The sequence below is a fragment of the Macrobrachium nipponense genome, chromosome 2 (genome assembly GCF_015104395.2).
Source record: "Macrobrachium nipponense isolate FS-2020 chromosome 2, ASM1510439v2, whole genome shotgun sequence".
Lineage (NCBI taxonomy): Eukaryota > Metazoa > Arthropoda > Malacostraca > Decapoda > Palaemonidae > Macrobrachium > Macrobrachium nipponense.
The window spans coordinates 107529185-107549554 of NC_087201.1; the positions used below are offsets into that span (position 1 = coordinate 107529185).

The window sequence follows — 20370 nt, forward strand, 5'->3', positions numbered from 1 at the left end:
GGTCAATTGGAGGGACGAAAACTGTTGGGCATTGGGCATTTTCTGAGAAACTAAGCATTTTCAATTTCCTATGGGTGGAATACAATTGAATTAATACATACCTTCGCATGCCCATAAGAAGATTACCAGTATTTTTAATATATATATATATCGATATATATATATATTATCTAATATAATATAATATAATATATATATATATGCATAAAGAGAGAGAAATAGCAAGATACTTTGAATATCTTGCTGACCTTATCATCACTTTATTCTAAGAGGACGCTAGTTTTCTTAGTTCCTTATATAAATATCTTAGGAGTATATGTTTATTTATCATTAATGTTTATAGTTTTTGCATTTGAGATAGATGTATTGATGATTTTTCTTCTACAAGGTGGTTTACCCCTCAGACAACTTACGGTAATAACAAACACGACGGCTAACCGCTTTGATCACTCCTTAATGTCGTGTACTCTGAGAATGTGGAACTCTATACCTTCTTTTTGTTTCCTGAATCATTTATTCTGCCTTTGCTCAAGAAGCAAGTATCTGCTTCAGTGGCGAGAGTAGTTTGACTCCAGCTAATTCATAAACAGTTGTTCAATCATTTGAGACTATTAATGGAACATAAATATAATATATATGTTTGTGTGTGGGTGTGTGTATATGTAGATTTGTGTATATATATGCATATATATATATATATATATATATATATATATATATATATATATATATATATATGTATGTATGTATGTATGTATGTATTTGTGTTGCAGTGTATCTTGAATAGTGGTGTATGGCCAAGGTCAAGGAATAGAGTAAAAGCAAAGGAGATAAAGAAGGAGGAAAGCAAACTGTCTCATACCAAATTAACTTGCAGCTTAGATAAGGACTTTAAAAAAAATACCACGGGAAATGTAGTGAACTGAAACAGGTAATCAGTTTTCGGTTTGTTGGTAAACTGTCGCCCGTTTTCTAATAAATTTACATAGCAGGAATCGTCACTCGAACAGCTTAAACGTTGGGCAAGAAATCATTGTCATCTATGTTTTATAAACAGGTATAATGTATACAAACAACAAACTGCATCTGATATTGATATTAATGTAATGTCCGTGGGCTCTTCATCTGAACTCCTTCCCCTAACAAATATATTCAATCAGTACTCACCTCTTCCGTTAATTAACATGATCAGTATTAATATTAATCTAATGTCTGTCGGCTCTTCAGATGAAGACCAGACTGACATTGGATTAATATTGATATTGTGTGAAGTATGCCGCCTGTAAACATCACTCGATATAGCATATAAATTCATTTATAAAATGGTATCGTTACATACTGTATAAATTCTATATCGCTATTTGCCTGAGGTTAAAAAGAAGCTGTTTTCTGCATACGTTCGAGGTCGTTATTTAAGAATTTACTATATCAACTTATAAATAACGATGTAGCTCCTGTTATTTTATAAATAACGAGGCAGCTACTGTTATTTTATATGTAAAGCGATATAAAATTTAACTGAACACAAAGCAATAATTATGGTAGTGATTGTTTTTTTATATATATAATATATATATATATATATATATATATATATATATATATATATATATATATATATATATATATATATCAGTTTACCAGGGGATAAATCATCTCAAAAACTGCAAGAAAATTATATACTGATATGTCTGTGAATTCGATTTGAAAGAAAATGAATTTTTCTTTCTGATATATCAATGAGAAGAAATTTCATTCTGCGTTGATGCCAGTTTATGAGCAAATACTTATTTTTCATATATTCCTGAACTTATCAGAAGATATACCTTACGAGATGCCATCGACCATGCGAAAACTTTCGGACGTTTTTTGCCTGGAATTCATTGCTCACCATCAATAGGTATTTGTTTTGAGTCATGCGATTTTCTTTGGTCTTTTCATGCATTTATCGTTTACTTGTCTGTTTAGCCGCTTATTCAGTTTATTGTTTACTAGCGTTACTTGGTTAACTTGAGATTTTGTATTTTACCTTTGTAATAATAATAATGATAAACATAACAATAATTTATATTATTATTATTATTATTATTATTATTATTATTATTATTATTAACACACATTCACTTGTGTAATTGAAATAAGTTTTTACCCCACCTTGGGATCGAACCCACGATTCTCAAGGGCACTACCAATTCGCTGAGGAGTTTCGGGGTCGATGCCAAGGTGAGGTAGAAAGTAATTATAATGATATTGTGGTATGAACTTTTACTGTGACTGTTATAGCCATCATTATTATCAGTACTGTAATCGTCATTATATTTTAGGCTATGGAATGACAAATTCATGGTCACTGTTCGTTTAATAGAAGAAGGAAGAGATGCGCAACCATTGTTTACTGTCTGAAGATTATTATCTAGAAAATTCCGATACTTAACCCTCGACCGATAAAGTCAATTAAGAGTAAAAGTTCCTACTCTCGGGAAAAAATTAAATGATTTTCGCTTTTTGACATTGGTCTCGTACAGTGAGTCAACCTTTGACTGACAGTAATTATTCTTTTTTCTTATTTTTTTTATCTTTTTCTTTTCCATTACTGAATAATCTTTGAGAGAGAATCATTTCTGCTGAATATAAACGGCAAAACGATGTAGTTTCGATGTCATAAATATAGGAAAATCTGCTCATTGTAAAGTACATAATATTTTGCCCTGTTGGTATTGGACGTTTATTTTCATAGTGTGGGCTTATTATTACGAAATAAACCATGTGGATAGAAAGCCAGTTAAGAGCATGAAATAAAAAGCCAAGAAGTTTGGTCTAAAATTATGCAGATAAATAAGTGAAAATCAAATTAATAAATGAATAAATGAATAATTTGCCGTTAAGGAACTAATTACTGTGAGTAAAATATGGCATAGTAACGCGGGCTATAAGGTATATAGCAAACTCTGGCATATTGTGGTTGGTTAAGCTCTTAAATAGCAATAAATTGCCTATTTTTATGGTCACCTTCAGCATGTGCCGTAGCTAAGGTGTGGATAATTTCATGGCTTATTCTTAGCGTTATTTATCATCAGTGGGTAATTTTGTTTTTTGCAAATTGTATAATTAATGACCATTGTTTTACCAGTTTTGAAGTTGCTGTTGAAACAAAGATGGTTTTGGTTGAATTCATTTATACTTTTAAAGTAAGGAATTCTAGTTTCTTCTTGGTGAACAAACTTTTGGTTTAGACATAGCAGCTTGGAAGCAAATAAGAAGGATTCTTAAAGAGAGAGAGAGAGAGAGAGAGAGATAGAGAGAGAGAAGGAGAGTGATAGAGAGGATAGAGAGAGAGAGAGAGAGAGAGAGAGAGAGAGAGAGAGAGTAATGAATTAGGAGAAACTTCATTAGAAGAGCAAAGACTCTCCTTCGGGAAAGATCAAAAGGTTTGTTTGGATATGAAATAAGAGCGTGTGATTGAGTGCGTCCCCGGAGGACTACCTGAATGATTTGGTGAAGGCGTTTTTTTTAAGGGGGGTGGGGGAGCGGAGAGGGGCATGTTAGGACCTGAGGAACTGGGATTTTATACGTGGGCGTATTGGAGAGAAATGTTGAAAGGCAACCCCCCCCCCCCCCCGCATCCTCCCACCCTCCCCCGCCCCCTCTATGCCATTGACGGAAGTCATTGGCAGTTTAATGAAGCCTAAAGGAATTTCTTGAACGAATGTAAAGAAATGGTGGAGTCGCGATTGAGAATCGAATGAAGTCATGTCGACTCAAGAGAAAGGATTCTCGGGTCGAAGGGATTCTCAGGAAGAAATGACAGTCCTTATTAGCATGAACTTCTCTCTGTTTGGAGTGAACGCCTTCTTTTCTGACTCTGATTGCTCTCGATGTTTTATTTATTTGCCGTTACTGTGAAATGCTGGAACTAAGATTGCTATTGCTTTGCCTTATCCGTAAAGATGTATCTAATAAGAACTCGTCTTATTAGAGATCAGAAAAATAATTTATTATGTGCGGAAGGGATCTGAACATTACCGGATGTTTGCTCCTCATTTTGTCAGATATTTTTTAAGAATATCTCAAACATGTATATTGACTGAATTGACATAACTTAAAAAATCCTAACCTTGAATTACTTTTTTAAATCGTAATCATTTTGGACATAGAAATTTGTATTTCTAAATATTAAACACACACACACACACATATATATATATATATATATATATATATATATATATATATATATATATATATATATATATATATACCATATATACGTATGTTATACGTGTTTGGTCGGTGTGTGTTTGCATATGAATTTGAAAACTGAGTACATTTATGTACGTACGTTGTACAGTTTCTATGTAATTCTTTTTTATGATTATAACTGTGGTCAGGCAACTTAGGAGATAAAGATTTAATATTTAGGTGAGTTGAAAACTATGACTGTTACCAGATATTTCAACCGAAAGGAAGAAAAAACAAGACTAATAATAAAACAAAAAAAGGCGACAGGCGCAGTGGGGCCAGATATGTCCTGATTCATAATTAATAATTTCACAGTGGCTAATAAGCGGTGGAAGCGCCAGCTAAGAATATGTAATAGGTGATCATGGAGGGAGATTATTCAAGACTATCAATTATCCCTTGTCGGCTGCTGGCTGCTTGGTTCTACTTCTACGACAGCTATCTACCAAGAGGCATTTTTCTACCATCTCTCCGGTAGAAGCTGTTGTTGACCTCAGTTTCTCCCCGTAGATAAAATTCTTTATACATTATTTTTTACTTGCTTTAGGTCGACCGAAGTTCTTTGGTTGGAATGGCGGCTAAGAAGGATTGTAGTAGTTGTGGTTGTAGCTGTAGAAGTGTTTTTATGAATACATGAGAATCGTGGTAACAGGAATCGGATATTTTCACAGAGAATTGTATTGTGTTCAGATTTTGTATGTTTCAGCAACAGGTCAAATGTATCTCGTTTGGCTTTTGGCAGCCTGGTTCAAGTCATATTTTTCTTCCTAATAAATGCGCATTCATAATACGGACTTCAAGAATAGTGTTTGTATTATTCAGGTCAAGCACATTTTTATTTTGACTGGAAATTGCTCTGTCAACTCCAAGGTAAAGATGGTTTTTATTATTTTTTTTTTTAGTGATGATTTAGTTACATTATGACAGTTCAAGTTTGGTATATGGTCTCATTATCAAGTCAGTTGCATTGTCATTATACCCAATGTAATACGGACAAGGGCAAGGTCGCAAATTTTTTAAACGCGTTCATCGGGTCTTTGCTGACTGGTCAATTTTGCAGTTTTTATTGCTTTTGGAACCTAGCCCATGTTGTGTATGTTTATGTATGGGGGAGAGGGGACAGTCACACCGTAGTGACGGTTCCAATCCTGGATAGTTGTGAAAATAATAATGTCCGTAAACTTGATGTAGTGATATGAACTATATCTAATATGAGGAGAAGGATGTTCTGTGAATTTGCATTATTTATCAACTGCTTTCATATAATTTATGATTATAATCCAGGTATTTGAGAGCGTCGAAGCCCACACCTTTTGTAACTTTGGATGAAATAAAACTGACTTATTTATTTTCTTTCGTTAGAATAAACTAGAAGTATAATCTATCCACTGTCAGGGTTGAAGGATGATACGATAGCTTCCAGAACCTCATACTCCTCATCCAGCGCCTTCCGCGACCCCATTCCATTTTGCTTGATGGCCTTCCTCAGACGTCAGGGACATCCATCATATCGTGATTGATGTTCAAAAGCAAATCAGATTTTCAGATAAAGGAACGAACACCCAGTTGAATATCCATTACTTATAGAGCATTCCGGGGACCATCCTTGAATTATGTGAAGCTTTCGAGGACTAAGAGCGTTTTCATTGTTGAATTATGGTATTTTATGTCAGGGTTCAACTACAATCTCGTCATGCAGGCAGAATATCCTGCGGCGTACGCATGAGTAAATAGAATGTCGTAAATTCTCCATTAGCACAAAATATCCGCCCCTCCCTTGTTAGTCGGGATTCATGTTCTGCCGATTCAGTTCATCCTGTTGCCTCTTGTTGATCTGTGTTGCACCGACAGTAATATTGCAGACTGGTGTTTGTGGCTTGTATTGTAACGTAAGTTGGGGATTAAATACGACTACTCACGTATCTTATCCCATTGTGCAGCATCTTTATGGGACTTTGTATTGTATCTGAATCTCTGATGGGTTTTGATTGGTAGTCTCCGGACTTCCTGCCTGCCAAGGCCAAGAGGTTCTAGGTCAGACCTCGATCCTTCAAGGCGATTGGTTCTGAAACCATTGTTTTCCTTTGTTATTGATATGTCTGTAGTTATAAATTCGGCATTTAGTCAAGTTTTTTCTTCCATCTCCTTATTGTCGTTCTTGACATTATTCACTTATTCTTTCTTTGAGTTTCTCCAGTCTTTAATTTTCCCTTTTTAAAAATATTATAATAACCCTTTTCTTAGTGGTAATCTGTGTATATGATGTGTATATATATATATATATATATATATATATATATATATATATATATATATATATATAATTGTGTGTGATGTATATGTACGAGTATATATATATACACACACTGTATATTTTATTTGATATATAGATATCATATACAATATGGTGTCCGGTAATTTCATCGCAAGAATTATATCGTGGTAATCTTATCGCATGGTAATTATATCTCATACATTTTCACCGCATTGTAATTACATTGCAATATATCACATCGTCAGTAATTGAGTAAAATTCAGTATTGAATGTAACGTTTAATATCCTAATATGGTTAGGAATCTGAATGACTAGAAATGCTTTGCTTAGCTTTAGTAGGATGTATGCATATGTATCTTAGTCGTACTATGTATTATGCGTAGGGTGAGAGAGCAAGAGGAAAGGAATGCTAGCCTCATAACTATACTTGTATTTACCTCAGTAGAGATAAACTATTTTGGCCGATAATTTAGGATTATCTATTTTTTCCATTCTCTTTGAATCGACATAAATTTGGTCAGATCGTGCTGAGACCACACAAGAATAAGAATTGCATCTCCTTGTTGTTTTCGGTTCTCTTTTATATTTACAAATAAAATTTGCATATTTGACTAAAGGATTCAAGGATTTTCTTGTTAAACTTTATATTTTGTAAAGTCAAAGATTTAGTCTTTTTAAAATGGAATTTCATCTCCTAAAATATATACTATTTTTAATAGCTGACTTTTATCGTCTAGCTATATAATTTTTAAATCTTCGAATATATTATATCAACCGAGCTGGTGTTTGTTGGATTTTAAGTTTTGAACATTGGAAAGGTTACTTTATTCAATGTTTGATATTTGTGCCAATCAAAAAAATTTTTTATGAATCTGCTCTAAAGGATTTGAGCTTTAGTCTTTAATTCAATATTTCTAAGTTAATGTTCTTATTATGTATATATTAGTCTCCTGTTAAAAAAATATGTCTGGTATATTAGACACTTTTTTTTCTAATCACTAAAATATTACATAACTGATGCATAGAAAATATTTGCGATATCCCCTCAATTTATTTATAGTTATTTTTTAATGAATACGTATTTTCATTTATTTTCATTATCATAGTCTAGGCAAGACTAGCTATTTAGCTTGATTGGTAAGAATTCTCGCATCTTATGAGTAAAAATGTAATAATGATAAGCACCACATACCTGTCGAAGTTATATATTTTTTAACCATCTGACGCGATTAGAAATGGGTGTCCAGGTGTTCAGGGTGTGAACAGACAACGCCCAGCAATACTTACATCGTATGCAACACCCTTTTTTTTTCTTGCAATATCATCATCCGTGCAACGACGGACGGCCATGTTTTGCGGGCATCTGCTTATGGTTCTTTCTCAGGCTTGGGTGTGTTTGACTCACCTTTATGATTCACTGTCTCACTCGTGGTTTTTCTTGATGAATAAGTGCTAAGTCTGTGCTGAGCGCGTTCATTCATCGGCTTGTGAACTGCGCTGAATGAACTGCTTACTCCGGTAACAACAGAGTGGGTGTGTGTTGATGTCTGGCTATGCATGTTTTTTTTTTATCTTGTCTTATGCGGGGAGGCAAGTAGTGTTTAGGCGTTGATCTGTGTTAGTGTGGGCATTTGTATACAGATTAGAACGTATTTGTTTTGATTGCCATTCTTATTGGAGTTGTTAAAACTGCTTTTAAGATCTCTGTTCATATTCATATTTAATCATATGGAAGTACACTCCTAACTTGTGTAAACACTTTTGGATTTTCATTATTTTTGAACGACCTGTTTTATAAACATTATGACCTTCGTTCTTCACCACGCTAGAGGATGCTGGCTAGACCGTCTGCAATTCCTTGTGTGTTAGTGCTCTCGTATTTTATGCTTTTTTTTTTTTATTCGGTGCCTTGTATAAAATAGTTATTATGGCTCGTCAGATCACAGGCACGCCCCCCCCCCCCCCCCCCCCCACCCCCTCCCCCCCCCCCCCCCCCCCCCCCCCCCCCCCCCCCTCCCCCCCCCCCCCCCCCCCCCCCCCCCCCCCCCCCCCCCCCCCCCCACCCCCCCCCCCCCCCCCCCCCCCCCCCCCCCCCCCCCCCCCCCCCCCCCCCCCCCCCCCCCCCCCCACCCCCCCCCCCCCCCCCCCCCCCAACCCCCCCCACTCTCTCTCTCTCTCTCTCTCTCTCTATCTCTCTCTCTCCTCTCTCCTCTCTCTCTCTCTCTCTCATATTGTATATATATATATATATATATATATATATATATATATATATATATATATATATATGCTTATTGAATGAAGTGCATAGTATAAACTGCAACTATGCTTATTTCAACATAAATTAATGTCCTCTGTCAAATGTTTCGTACATTTTCAATTTTTCCCTGGTAGGCCTTTGTCGTTATTGTCTTGAATCTTTTTTATCTCTACTATTAATGACTTTGTATATTTCAGAGGACATTTCGGTTTATTATTTTCGCCTCTAAGAAAAAGGACCATGGTGCATAAGTTCGTTTCAGAGTGGAAAAATTCGAGTTTCCTTCCCCCCAACTTTTTTTCCTTTTACTTGGAGACTGTTAGGCCCGTAAATACCCACAGTATATTATCGGTTAGATTGTGTTGTTATATTAAAATTTGTCCTGGAATTCAGATCAGGTTCTTTGCTATAGAATACTTTATGATGGATCATTATTACTCATTTCCAAACTAGCATATATGTACCTCTTCGACGAATTTAATATTTCGCTGGTAAGCTTTTGCTAAATTTCTTGCAACACTTGAACTCGGTTGGTAGTTTCTATTTAGAAGATAAATTCCTTGGCGTTTTCATGAACTACACGCATTGTGAAATATATTAATTATATTTAGATTCATGTTTATTTCCCTTTTTGGCATACTTAAGTTTACCTCCACACACCAGTTTGATTTTACTATTTCTTTCCGAATAGTTAATTAGGTCCGATTAGTAATTGAAGCTTTGATCTTTGCTTTATGTGTGGTCAGGAAGTCGTGTAGGCCAGGTAATATTTGCAAAGCTCGCATAGGTTTCTCGATAATCACCTCTTCTCTCTCCCTCGTTGGAGTGCCTGGTTGGGACATTTTAACTTCTTGATTCTCTGAAATTTTTACTACGTCTCAGTGTACAACGTTCATCGTAATTTAACAGAGAAAGGACGTAGGAGGGATAATTAAAGACAATTAAAATAACAGAATCCTAAAGACGTCCCTGAAACAATGACGTGGTAGTGAAAAACTATCTTACAATAGAAAATGTTCTAAAAAGAACCACCCAAGTCTAAGAGATAAAGGAAGTTTTACGGAAAAGCCCTTGTGCCAGATCTTGTTAAAAATGGTCAAACCCGTTGTTCCTCATTGTCTCCATTATTTCACTGTGCTAAGACTGAAGTACATGCGGCGTAATGTACATTACCACTGTTGTGATTTATATACATATATATATATATATATATATATATATATATATATATATATATATATATAGTGTGTGTGTGTGTGTGTGTGTGTGTGTGTGTGTGTGTGTGCGCGCGTATGATGTATGTACAGTATATGTATATATACATATACATATACATGTATATATATTTATATATATATATATATATATATATACTATATATATATATATATATATATATATATATATATATATATATATATATGTGTGTGTGTGTGTGTGGTGTGTGTGTGTGTGTGTGTAGATCCATTCTTCTTTATTCTACTCTCTCCACTGTGTTTGACATTTTCAGTGCAATATGCGATACGTAGGAGTATCAAGCAGTTCCATCTAAAATTTACGCACATAGGCGTTGTAGTAGATAACCGTAATGACCTTCTGAAACGTAGCGCTGATATTCAGTGTACCAGCAAGAGCTATCGTTGTTACTTAGTGAAGACGAGTTCTCGGTCGAGTTGATACAGTGTGTGCCGTAAGGAATTATACGGCGGTGAGCTCATTTGCGATGTTAGCTAATGGCGTAAGAGAGTAAGTCGTCAGTACTAATTTTAAGGTACATTGCTCAGATATAATGGAAGTAGCAGCAGCAGCAGTTCCTTTAGTGATAGTACTTCTAGTTTTGGAGGATTCTTATTTTATTGAGAGCTATTGCTGGGTAATATTTTGTAGTAGTAGTAGTAGTAGTAGTAGTAGTAGTAGTAGTACTTAGTAGTACTTCTTTAAAACGGTGGTCCGAAGTTCGATTCTCGGCTCTGCCAACGCGGAACCAGAGGAATTTAGTTCTGGTGATAGAAATTCATTTCTCGATATAATGTAAAAATATCTAATCCTTCGGGCCAGCCCTAGAAGAGCTGTTAATCAGCTCAGTGGTCTGGTAAAACTAAGCTTTAAAATAGTATTAGGAATATTAGTAGAAGTAATAGTGATGTGTGTATGTGTGTGTGTGTGTGTTATTTCCGTACGAAAATAAACTTGCTAGCAAAAGTAGTAGTAGTCACTGAAGCGATCGGTAACTTCGCGAAATAGATATTTCCATCACAAGCCCGAGAGTGACCAGAATATCCTGGGTGCCTTTAACGTGGTCCGCGTGTGTGTGTGTGTGTGTGTGTGTGTGTTTGTATGTCGGAGAAGGGTCAACAATAGTCGCTGATGAGGAGTTATTCTTCCTTTGATCCCAAACGCTGCAAAGCAAACATCGAATTCAAAACGTTTTTGTGATCGTCTGTGATCCATAGTCTTTGTTGGGGGGTTTATCTTAGAGGATTAAGTCTACTCGATGTTTTGCTGTCTATCTTTTTCGCCTTTTTTTATATTTCCGTATTATATTTTTTCTTTGCTTCACTATGTGAGGGTGATAACTTATAAATAATGCATGGATGACGAACCCATTGAAACTGCTCGTCTATCGTAAGAAGTTTTTGGTGGTTACATCGATTTCCTTATTATGGCAGCTTAATTTCTTTTGTTAATTTCTTCTCAGTGGAAGAGATGTATTAATGCAGATATTTCGTTAAAGAAAAACAGAATTCCTACGTACTACGTCATTTCGATATTATTGAGCTCTTTTGAATGCTTGATGAATGGCAGTAGATTTGCGTCTTTTTTTTCAAATGGCCGTTAAAATATCCATGTTGCTAGATCTAAGCAACTCTCTCTCTCTCTCTCTCTCTCTCTCTCTCTCTCCTGCGGCATCTATTAAATCATACTGTATTTAATTTGGTTTTAGGCACGATTTATGTTTGCAAAGTTGTTACACAGGCGCACACATATATGCATGTATTTATATATACGTATATATATTGCGTATTATATATATCATGTACATATATATATTTATATCTATCTATCTATCTATGATTATATATATATATATATATATATATATATATATATATATATATATATATATCTATATTATATATATATATATATATATATATATATATATATATATCATACATATTCCCTTAATGGTAGAAGTTTAAGTTTGCAGTACTCTGTTCTCCTGTTCGATTTTCTGGGGCTATAATGGAATTTGTATTCCATTATCATAGGAATGTTCTTGGTTTTACGTTGATATATATATATATATATATATAGTATATATATATATATATATATATATATATATATATATATATTAGTTATTCTTTAGATTATTTTTTCTTGTCATCTTTTTAATTTATTATCTGATCTAACGCCATCTCTCTGTACCTTCCAGGCAGCTTCACGAGAACGAAATCCACACCGTAGAACGCGGGGCTTTCCAGGACCTTCACCAACTGGAGCGTCTGTAAGTAACCGAACTATTTAATCATTTGCTTAATTATTATTATTATTATTATTATTATTATTATTATTATTATTATTATATAGTCAGAAGATGAACGCTATTCATCTGAAAAAAGCCCACAGTGCCATTGACTGGAAATTCAAGCTTCCAAAAAGTATGGTGTTCATTAGGAAAAAGTAAGAGGCGGTAAAGCAGAAATACAGAAAGAAAATAAAAATCATTATATTAAAATCTAAGGATAGTAGTATTAGGTTAGTAATGCATTACATCTTCGCTTGAACTTTTGAAGCTCCGGTTCCACGACATCCTCGGGTTCGATTGTTCAGCAGTACAACGGTGTGAGGAATAAAGGACTCTTGGAATTGGGAACTTCTGTAGCGAGGAACATTAATATTTGCGTCGGTTACAGTCGTTAAATATGATTTCAGGTTTGATAAAGATAAATGGTAACGAATTTAGGTTGTTTATGCGTGAAAGAATGATACCTATTCCACTGAGGGGTTAGAGATGTGTATTTCTGGTGATAGAAGTTCACTCTCGACGTGGTTCGGAAGTCACGTAAAGCCGTTTATCTCGTTGCTGAATAACCACTGGTTCCATACAACGTAAAAACACCATACAAACAAACAAACAAACAAAGAAGGATACCTTGACAGGACTTCCCGTATTGCGGATGTTTCTTATTAGCTGATTTTACATTACCTTCAGTGAATTGATTACCTTCCCTTATATTTTGTTTCTAAGTGTAAATTTTTTCTTTGTAATGATTATGAGTTATCAGAAAAGTATAGCTGTCGTTCCAGCATTGTTACACAAGTTTGGAAATTATGTATACATACAGAGGGTGCTTTTTAGTCTCGATAGAACTTTGCTTTTTATAACTGTGAAGTTAGGCAACGTTGGCTTTGGTCATGAAGCAAGACAGGCGTATTTCTCCATTCATATTTTCTGTGTCAAATTTAGGATGAACCGTATGTTCAGAACAAATCAAAGACTCACATCAACTCCACTTATTACTCGTACGTAATATACTCTTCAGTAGGTTCAAGTACTAAACCTAAACTTCTAACAAACGTTGGTTCAAATCTCACTTTTTAAGGAGAATTTCTTCACTCAATTAGTGTTGGGTTTCGAAGTGTTTATAGGAAAGCGTAACAATATATATATATATATATATATATATATATATATATATATATATATATATATATATATATATATATACATGTATGTGTATATATGTATGTAGTATGTATGTATGTGTATATGTATATGCATTGTGTATTCACTTTCACACATGCAGTTACACTATATCCGTTTGTTTTATAGTAAACTGTAATTTCAAATGTTTTTTATTCAACCAGTACCATAATTCTCGTGATGCACTTCGAGCTGACAGCTATTCCTTTAAGGAGATAATTTCATTTCACACTTGGTGGTCAGCCAGCTGAATTCGCTGTCTTCCTCTCTGTCTCTTACCCTCTGTAAAAGAAAAGCATATATCCCACTGAAATATACAGTAATTCATTCAGAAAGAGAGAGAGAGAGAGAGAGAGAGAGAGAGAGAGAGAGAGAGAGAGAGATTGCTTGTTTCTTTGGGTTACTTTTAAATTCGTCTTCGAAATGTGCAGGTGTGGTCAGGTACATGAAAAGCGATTTCTACTCTTGACGAAAACATTTAGAAGTATGTGTGGAGTATTATGAATTTTGACTTTCGCAGATTATACAGAATTGATATAAAAAGTGAACAGGGCAACAAAAGACAGGTGATGCTAAAATTCCTCTTCGGAGGGAAGAAGAAGAAGAAGAAGAAGAAGAAGAAGAAGAAGAAGAAGAAGAAAAGCGAAGCCATGGAAAAACGAGCGAAGCATCCTTTTCGGGGGTTATGGCACCTCATCCCATACATTGGGCCGCGGACGCTCTAATGGTGTGTTTGTGTATTCAGGCCACCCAGGGAACCTACCTTCCTGTATATATCACCTGTGCTTGTTAGCATATTTCCCTCCTCTCTCTGGGGATGTGTGTATGTATGCATGTTTGGTAACTGTATTTGCCAGTTTGGTTATTACTTCGATATGTTTGTTTTGGTTTCTTTGCTATTTGCGATGTATCGTGGGTGTTGCTATCTTTGCTGGTATGTAGCATTTGTTAGGTATATTGACTTGTGTTCTTGTTTGATTGTTGGTATGATTTTTCTTCCTTTTTATCTTCTCTACGCTTGTAACTGCCCACTCTATGTTTAATGTTACTGCAGCATAGCATCTGCGCTTTTGTTTTTCTCATAAGCCTCACCTTTTTCCCGTTATACGTGTTGAGACTTATGCTTTTTCACTTGTGTTTTCATCCTGATATGTATTCCTGACGCGTGGTCCTCACGGGCTGGCTTATTCGAGATGATACAGCGGAGGCTGATGGGCGGTGTTTGGAGCCATATGTCATCCCCATCAACATTATTCATAAGGTGGCAACATGAGGTATTGAGATAAGATGAATAATTAGGGGGGTTTGATTAACTGCTGCCGCTGCGATGGTATATTGGTATGTTTTCTTAATATGGTTGTCGGCATGTTTGTGCCTGGGTAACTGTTTGTTTCGTGGGGACCTGAGAAGTGTGTGTGTTTATTTTCGTTCTGTATGTCGTTCTCTTTCGATTCCGGCCAATAGGTTCGGACATGACAGTTCGTCTGCGTTTCTTATTATGCTTAGTGTTGTCTTCCCAAGTTTTCTTTTGATTATTTGTTTATAGTTATTTGAAATAGTTTATTCAATTTTTCATTTCGTATAATCAGTATACACATTCTCAGTGTATTTTTATACGTGAGGGCAGTCTGTATGAAATTCTTAATATTGGCATTTTCATTCCGTGTTTTCTATGATTTATAAGCAATTTTTGACAGAATCTGACGTCTGTTTTGAAATCTGTTTGATGACTATCTATCATTCTGCCTTGCAAGTTTTAATCCTATGAACTATGTACTTTTAATATTCCATATTAAAACATGCGTTTAGTTATTTTGTTGACAGTGTATATTAAGGTGAAGTATTTAGTCATATTAGTTATTTTGCTACAATTACCATATTCCCTGTCGTTGTATTTATCTAAGTATTTCTCATACCATTTTATTGATTTGATATTTTAGCTGTAATCAAAGTTTCCAAAATATGTGATTTATCGCGAATCCTTTTGTGTTCCTTTAAATTGCGTAATTTTCCAGTGGTATTCACACCTTCAGCATGGCTTCTCTTTGGAGCAAAATGGCAGATGGATGGAAACGCCATTTTTCCTTAATTATCGTCTAATTAATTATTCAGTGTAAATAACATTGTCAGTACGTGGTTAATGTTGAAGAACGCGGGCAGTCTTTGGGGCATTAGAGAGAGAGAGGGAGAGGCAAGAGCTCCCAGAGAGGGAAGGTAGGGAGGCTGAAAGAACGGCAGTTAAGTGTTTTATTTAATGCTAAGCCCTCAGTCCAATTTAGATAAGCAAAAATGAAATTGAATTTCTCATATCTCTGAGACAGGCAATAATTGAAAAAACTCCATTCTCTTACCTTTTATTGCTGAGTATGTTTAAATAAATGGGACTGTTTATTTCAGTTTTTATGTGCCCAGATAATGTCCTCCTGAAATTTATTATTAATTGGGTAAAATGAAATTTTTTTATCATTATTTGCAAATAAAAATATGTAGGATATTATTATTACAAGGGAAAAAGTGAAATATTTAAACCCATGCGAAGATAAATAAATAATCGTCATGAAAAACTTTGATCCAACCACACCCACTAAGAGAGCGAAAGCACAAACATGTTTGACCTCAGGCCAAGCTTGAACGGTCATATGTGGCGAGAAGGAAGGGATGGTTGGGGTGGGGGTGTTGCGGGGAGGAGCGAACGCAAGGCAATGTAGCTGTTTAGGGTGAGGAAGAATTGGTTACTCCTCCTCCTCCTCCTCCTCTTCTCACCATCTTCCTCTGCTATTGTTGCCATTTGACTGGATCATTGCGACCTCCATCCGTAAGAGGAATCTGCCTCCATGTTCAGTTGCACAAACCCTCTCTTTCCTGCTTTTGCGTATTACTGCCCGTGCTAGTGCTATTATCTTCCCTTGAAAGGTATGGGTTCATAATATTCCCTTTCCAAGGGATAGGTTCATATTACACTGGCTTACATTCTCTCTCTCTCTCTCTCTCTCTCTCTCTCTCTCTCTCTCTCTCTCTCTCTCTCTCTCTCTCTCATGAGTTCATTCGGAAAGTTTATTTTTGCATGTTACATAGGATCCTCCGAGGCTCGTGTGTGCCTTTTATAGAGGAACTCGAAGATACTGCGGTTGCCGATTGTTGTTCTCATTTTCTTCCATTTTTTCTTGCTTTTTAGCCATGGCTCATTTCCTCTTAATGTTGACAGACAGAAGTTAAATATTCTTTTCTCCTTCGACATTTTAATCTGAAATTAGCTTTTTATGATTGGCAGGGTTTTTTTTTTCTTTATAGCTGTACGTCCCAGTTATTGATTACAGGACTAAGTTTAGGATCATTTGTCTTTCTTCAAAATTTTCAGGGTTGAAATTTATATTTGATAGTGCATCAAGTCCACACACATATCTGGAATAAAAAGGAATTATGTTGTGATGCGTGGGACTTAGAAACGAGGTGTGTCTTCTTTCTGCAGTTTCGTAAAAGAAGAAAAAAAACTTCCGTTTAGCAAATCACACCACTCCCTAACTGTTTCTATGCTCTCCCATCCTACCTTTAACCCAGTAATATTTACTTTCAACGTTCATTTACTGATTATTTACCCAAGTTATTGAATATAATGCCATTCCCTCTCAGCATTGTTTTAATTAAGCAAAAGCCCAAGGGGGGCCGTGTTTCAGAAAACTTTATCAAAATGTGAGATTATATTTAAGGATAATGGAAATGTAATTTTATGAGAGAAAAGATCCTTTTGGTGGCTTGCATTAAGCTAGTAAGTATCATAGAAATTTATTTTTATTCCTCTTTGGTAAACACAATGCATAATTCATAGCTTGCTTTATTACAACTTAGACATGTAGTGTATAAATAGGAACAGAACTTTTGGTTGAAAGGGTCCTTTTCTAGGATTGCTTTCTCAGCCTTGGGGGAAGTTTGTTACAATTGACTTGGTTTTATTGAACTGTTATTTGCTTTCATCATATTCCGTAACGTATTGTTTTAGCATTATGTGTATTAAAGACGTTTCATTCTGATTCCCTTTACTCTAGAAGCATTGTTCCTCTGCAATGAAAAGCCTTGCATGCAGGTGAGGCATAGTCGAGGAAATGAGTCACTCAGATAATTTCAAGAGTAATTGACCCCAGGTCAGATGTTGGTCTTACATTTCGAAGTCAGAATAAGGGAACCATTATTGTTTTGTTGTTACTCAGAAAAGATGAACTTGTATGTTTATCCAGTGGTCTTTGATATATGCAATATCTTTTAGTGTCTGTTTGTCCAGTGGGATTTTATTTATCCTTTATCCTGGTTTATCTCTGAGGAAGGCAGTATAATGGGGAGACGCCAGGGGAGAGATTAAGATTTTCAAAGAATAATATCCTGTTTTTCATCGCTCACGAATGCTAAGGAGATCTTTCCGTTGTCTTTTCTCTACGAAAGTATTCTGAATATTTCCATTAATGTATCACTTCCTGATGGAGCACTTTAGCTCAGGTATGTGTTAGAATATAGACATTTGAGTATTGTAATTGAGAATTTGGAATGTATTCATATTTTTATGCTATGTGCATGAAGTGTAGAATTGGTTCTAATATGCCAATAGTGTGATGATACGGTTTCTGCATAGTTTTGGCACATATCTTTGCATACATTCCTCATTAAGATGTAAAACATTATTGAAAACTGAAAAGAATTCAAGTTAGAGATGACGTCGGAAAGATCTTATTAGCATTCTCGAGGCATGAAACAACCGGATATCATTCTTTGTCATCTCGAACTTTTTGTAACGCTTTCTCCATTACTTATGCGTATAACAGAACCAGTCTTATGAAAAACACGAGTAATTGCTTTTAGATTCCAGCTCATTATTCATGGAGTGTCAAGGACGTATCCACGCAGCGTCTAGGTCCGTACTTGAAATGACAGTTAACAGAGGACGAGTTGACTGGCATTGTTCTGTGCGTTGGTGTTCCGTGAGGCAATGCAGTCTGGGGCCGGGCGCCATTAGTCATTCGCCTCCGCGCAATCAGGGCACAAAACGCTCCCTATTGTGGTTCGGGAACCAGCTATATAAGTGGCTATGAATCTTCGCCCAGGAGAAGAAAAAGAGATAGTAAAAGAAGAAATTAAAAGCAAGAAGGAAAAAGTAAATAGGAGAAGTGCATCTCGTATTGTCTCTTGTGATATGATGATGATCGTGGTTTTTACTTTACCCCTGTTGATTAATGTCTGAGCATTCGGGAATGCAATACTGTAAACTTTTAAATGTTGATTGTGGTGTGTTCTGTTGGAACGATCGGACTTGAGACTGATTTATAAATGAGTAAGTGGTACTGAAGATAATGGTAGTTACCTCAGTGAAAAAAAAACTATATAATTTGATATTAATTATGGTATGTTGATGATTTTCACATTTTCAGTGATTAATTTTTTATAGGGACAAGTCATATAAGTAACTTAGTACTTTGAGTTACGCAGTTCTATCCAATATATCTTGCATTAACGTTTTTGATAGACTAATCGTTATTCTTTTCATTCACAGAATCATGTAAATTATCTTTTGTTTAAGTCTAGAACCGACTTTGAGGCATCAACTATTTTGAGAATTGTGATGTATTTTTCTTTGACAAAACTTCATTGTAACAAACTTTTACTTTATTTTTTAATCGAAATTTAATTGTACCCTGACGAGTCAATGAAATGTAATTTAACAGACAGAGTGCTGGTTGCGGAATAGGCTTCATATTTGTTTGCGTTCGAAACGGAAGACTGACGACCCGCTGTTCCGTTTTGAGCCCATGACAGAAAAAGCGAAAGACAACAAATCGAGAAGAATACCTCGAAATGAAATGTTCAACTTCTCTGTCACTTTATTAAATCCTCGGTTCAACTTCTTTGTCACTTTATTAAATTCTCCGAGGACTGAGGCGCCTCGTCTTATGAGGATCCTTACGTCAAGGAATGGGAAAAGTGGAAAGTAAGTCGTTTGAACACAGCTTAGCTTGTATGTAGGCTTACGGTGGTGTACGAAATGGCTACACAACTGTACTGAAAATAATTAAATCCACATTACGGTTTCTCGTTGTTTTTTAATAGTTTTTATTAAAACGGGCTTTTCAAACCGCAGTTTGATTAGGCTGTGAGATATAATGTCACTAACTTTACCTCTTTCACAAACTGACTGTTTACTGCAATATTGCGTATTGTGCATGTACAGACTCATGTACATATGTACGCATCTACACACAAGCAGTTTTATTCTTGTGCATGTATGCCACTTATATTTTATGTAAATTATATAAATCTATATATTTATAATATATGTTATATATATATATGTTTTATTTTCATTCAGTACTGATGCACATGTGGCATTGTGGAATTTATACCTCTGCGGCAACATCTTCCAGTCCATCTTATCTTCAGTACAGGGATGAAATCTTGAAGGAATAAACTACAACTGAAACTTTGTTGATCTCTCTCTCTCTCTCTCTCTCTCTCTCTCTCTCTCTCTCTCTCTCTCTCTCTCTCTCTCTCTGTTTCAGCCAATAAACCGCCTCCTTCTTCAGAGGCTATTGTTGATCTATAGTGGAATTGCACTATGATATATAGGCGAGTGCTGCCAAATTTAGATTGTAGAACAAGAATTCAGGATGAAAATATAACGCAAATTTTACATTGTGTGTGTGTATATATAGATATATATATATATATATATATATATATATATATATATATATATATATGTGTGTGTGTGTGTGTGTGTGTGTGTGTGTGTGTGTGTGTGTATATGAAGGGCTTTCATGCCCCTTACATGAATAATACTCTATATAGCTAGTTTCTCTGTGACACAAAAAGAAATAAGTAGGCTATACGTCGTGTTCAAGCTTT

At 35.4% G+C, this 20370-nt stretch overlaps 1 protein-coding gene across 1 annotated transcript in view; it reads left to right on the forward strand.

The window, feature by feature from the left end:
• Nucleotides 1-20370, forward strand: part of LOC135221274 (protein slit-like) — a 345812-nt gene that overhangs the window by 112538 nt on the left and 212904 nt on the right. The window contains exon 6 of the mRNA XM_064259087.1: nt 12214-12285. Within this exon, the coding sequence (XP_064115157.1) occupies nt 12214-12285 (72 nt within the window). The remainder of the gene's footprint in view (nt 1-12213; nt 12286-20370) is intronic.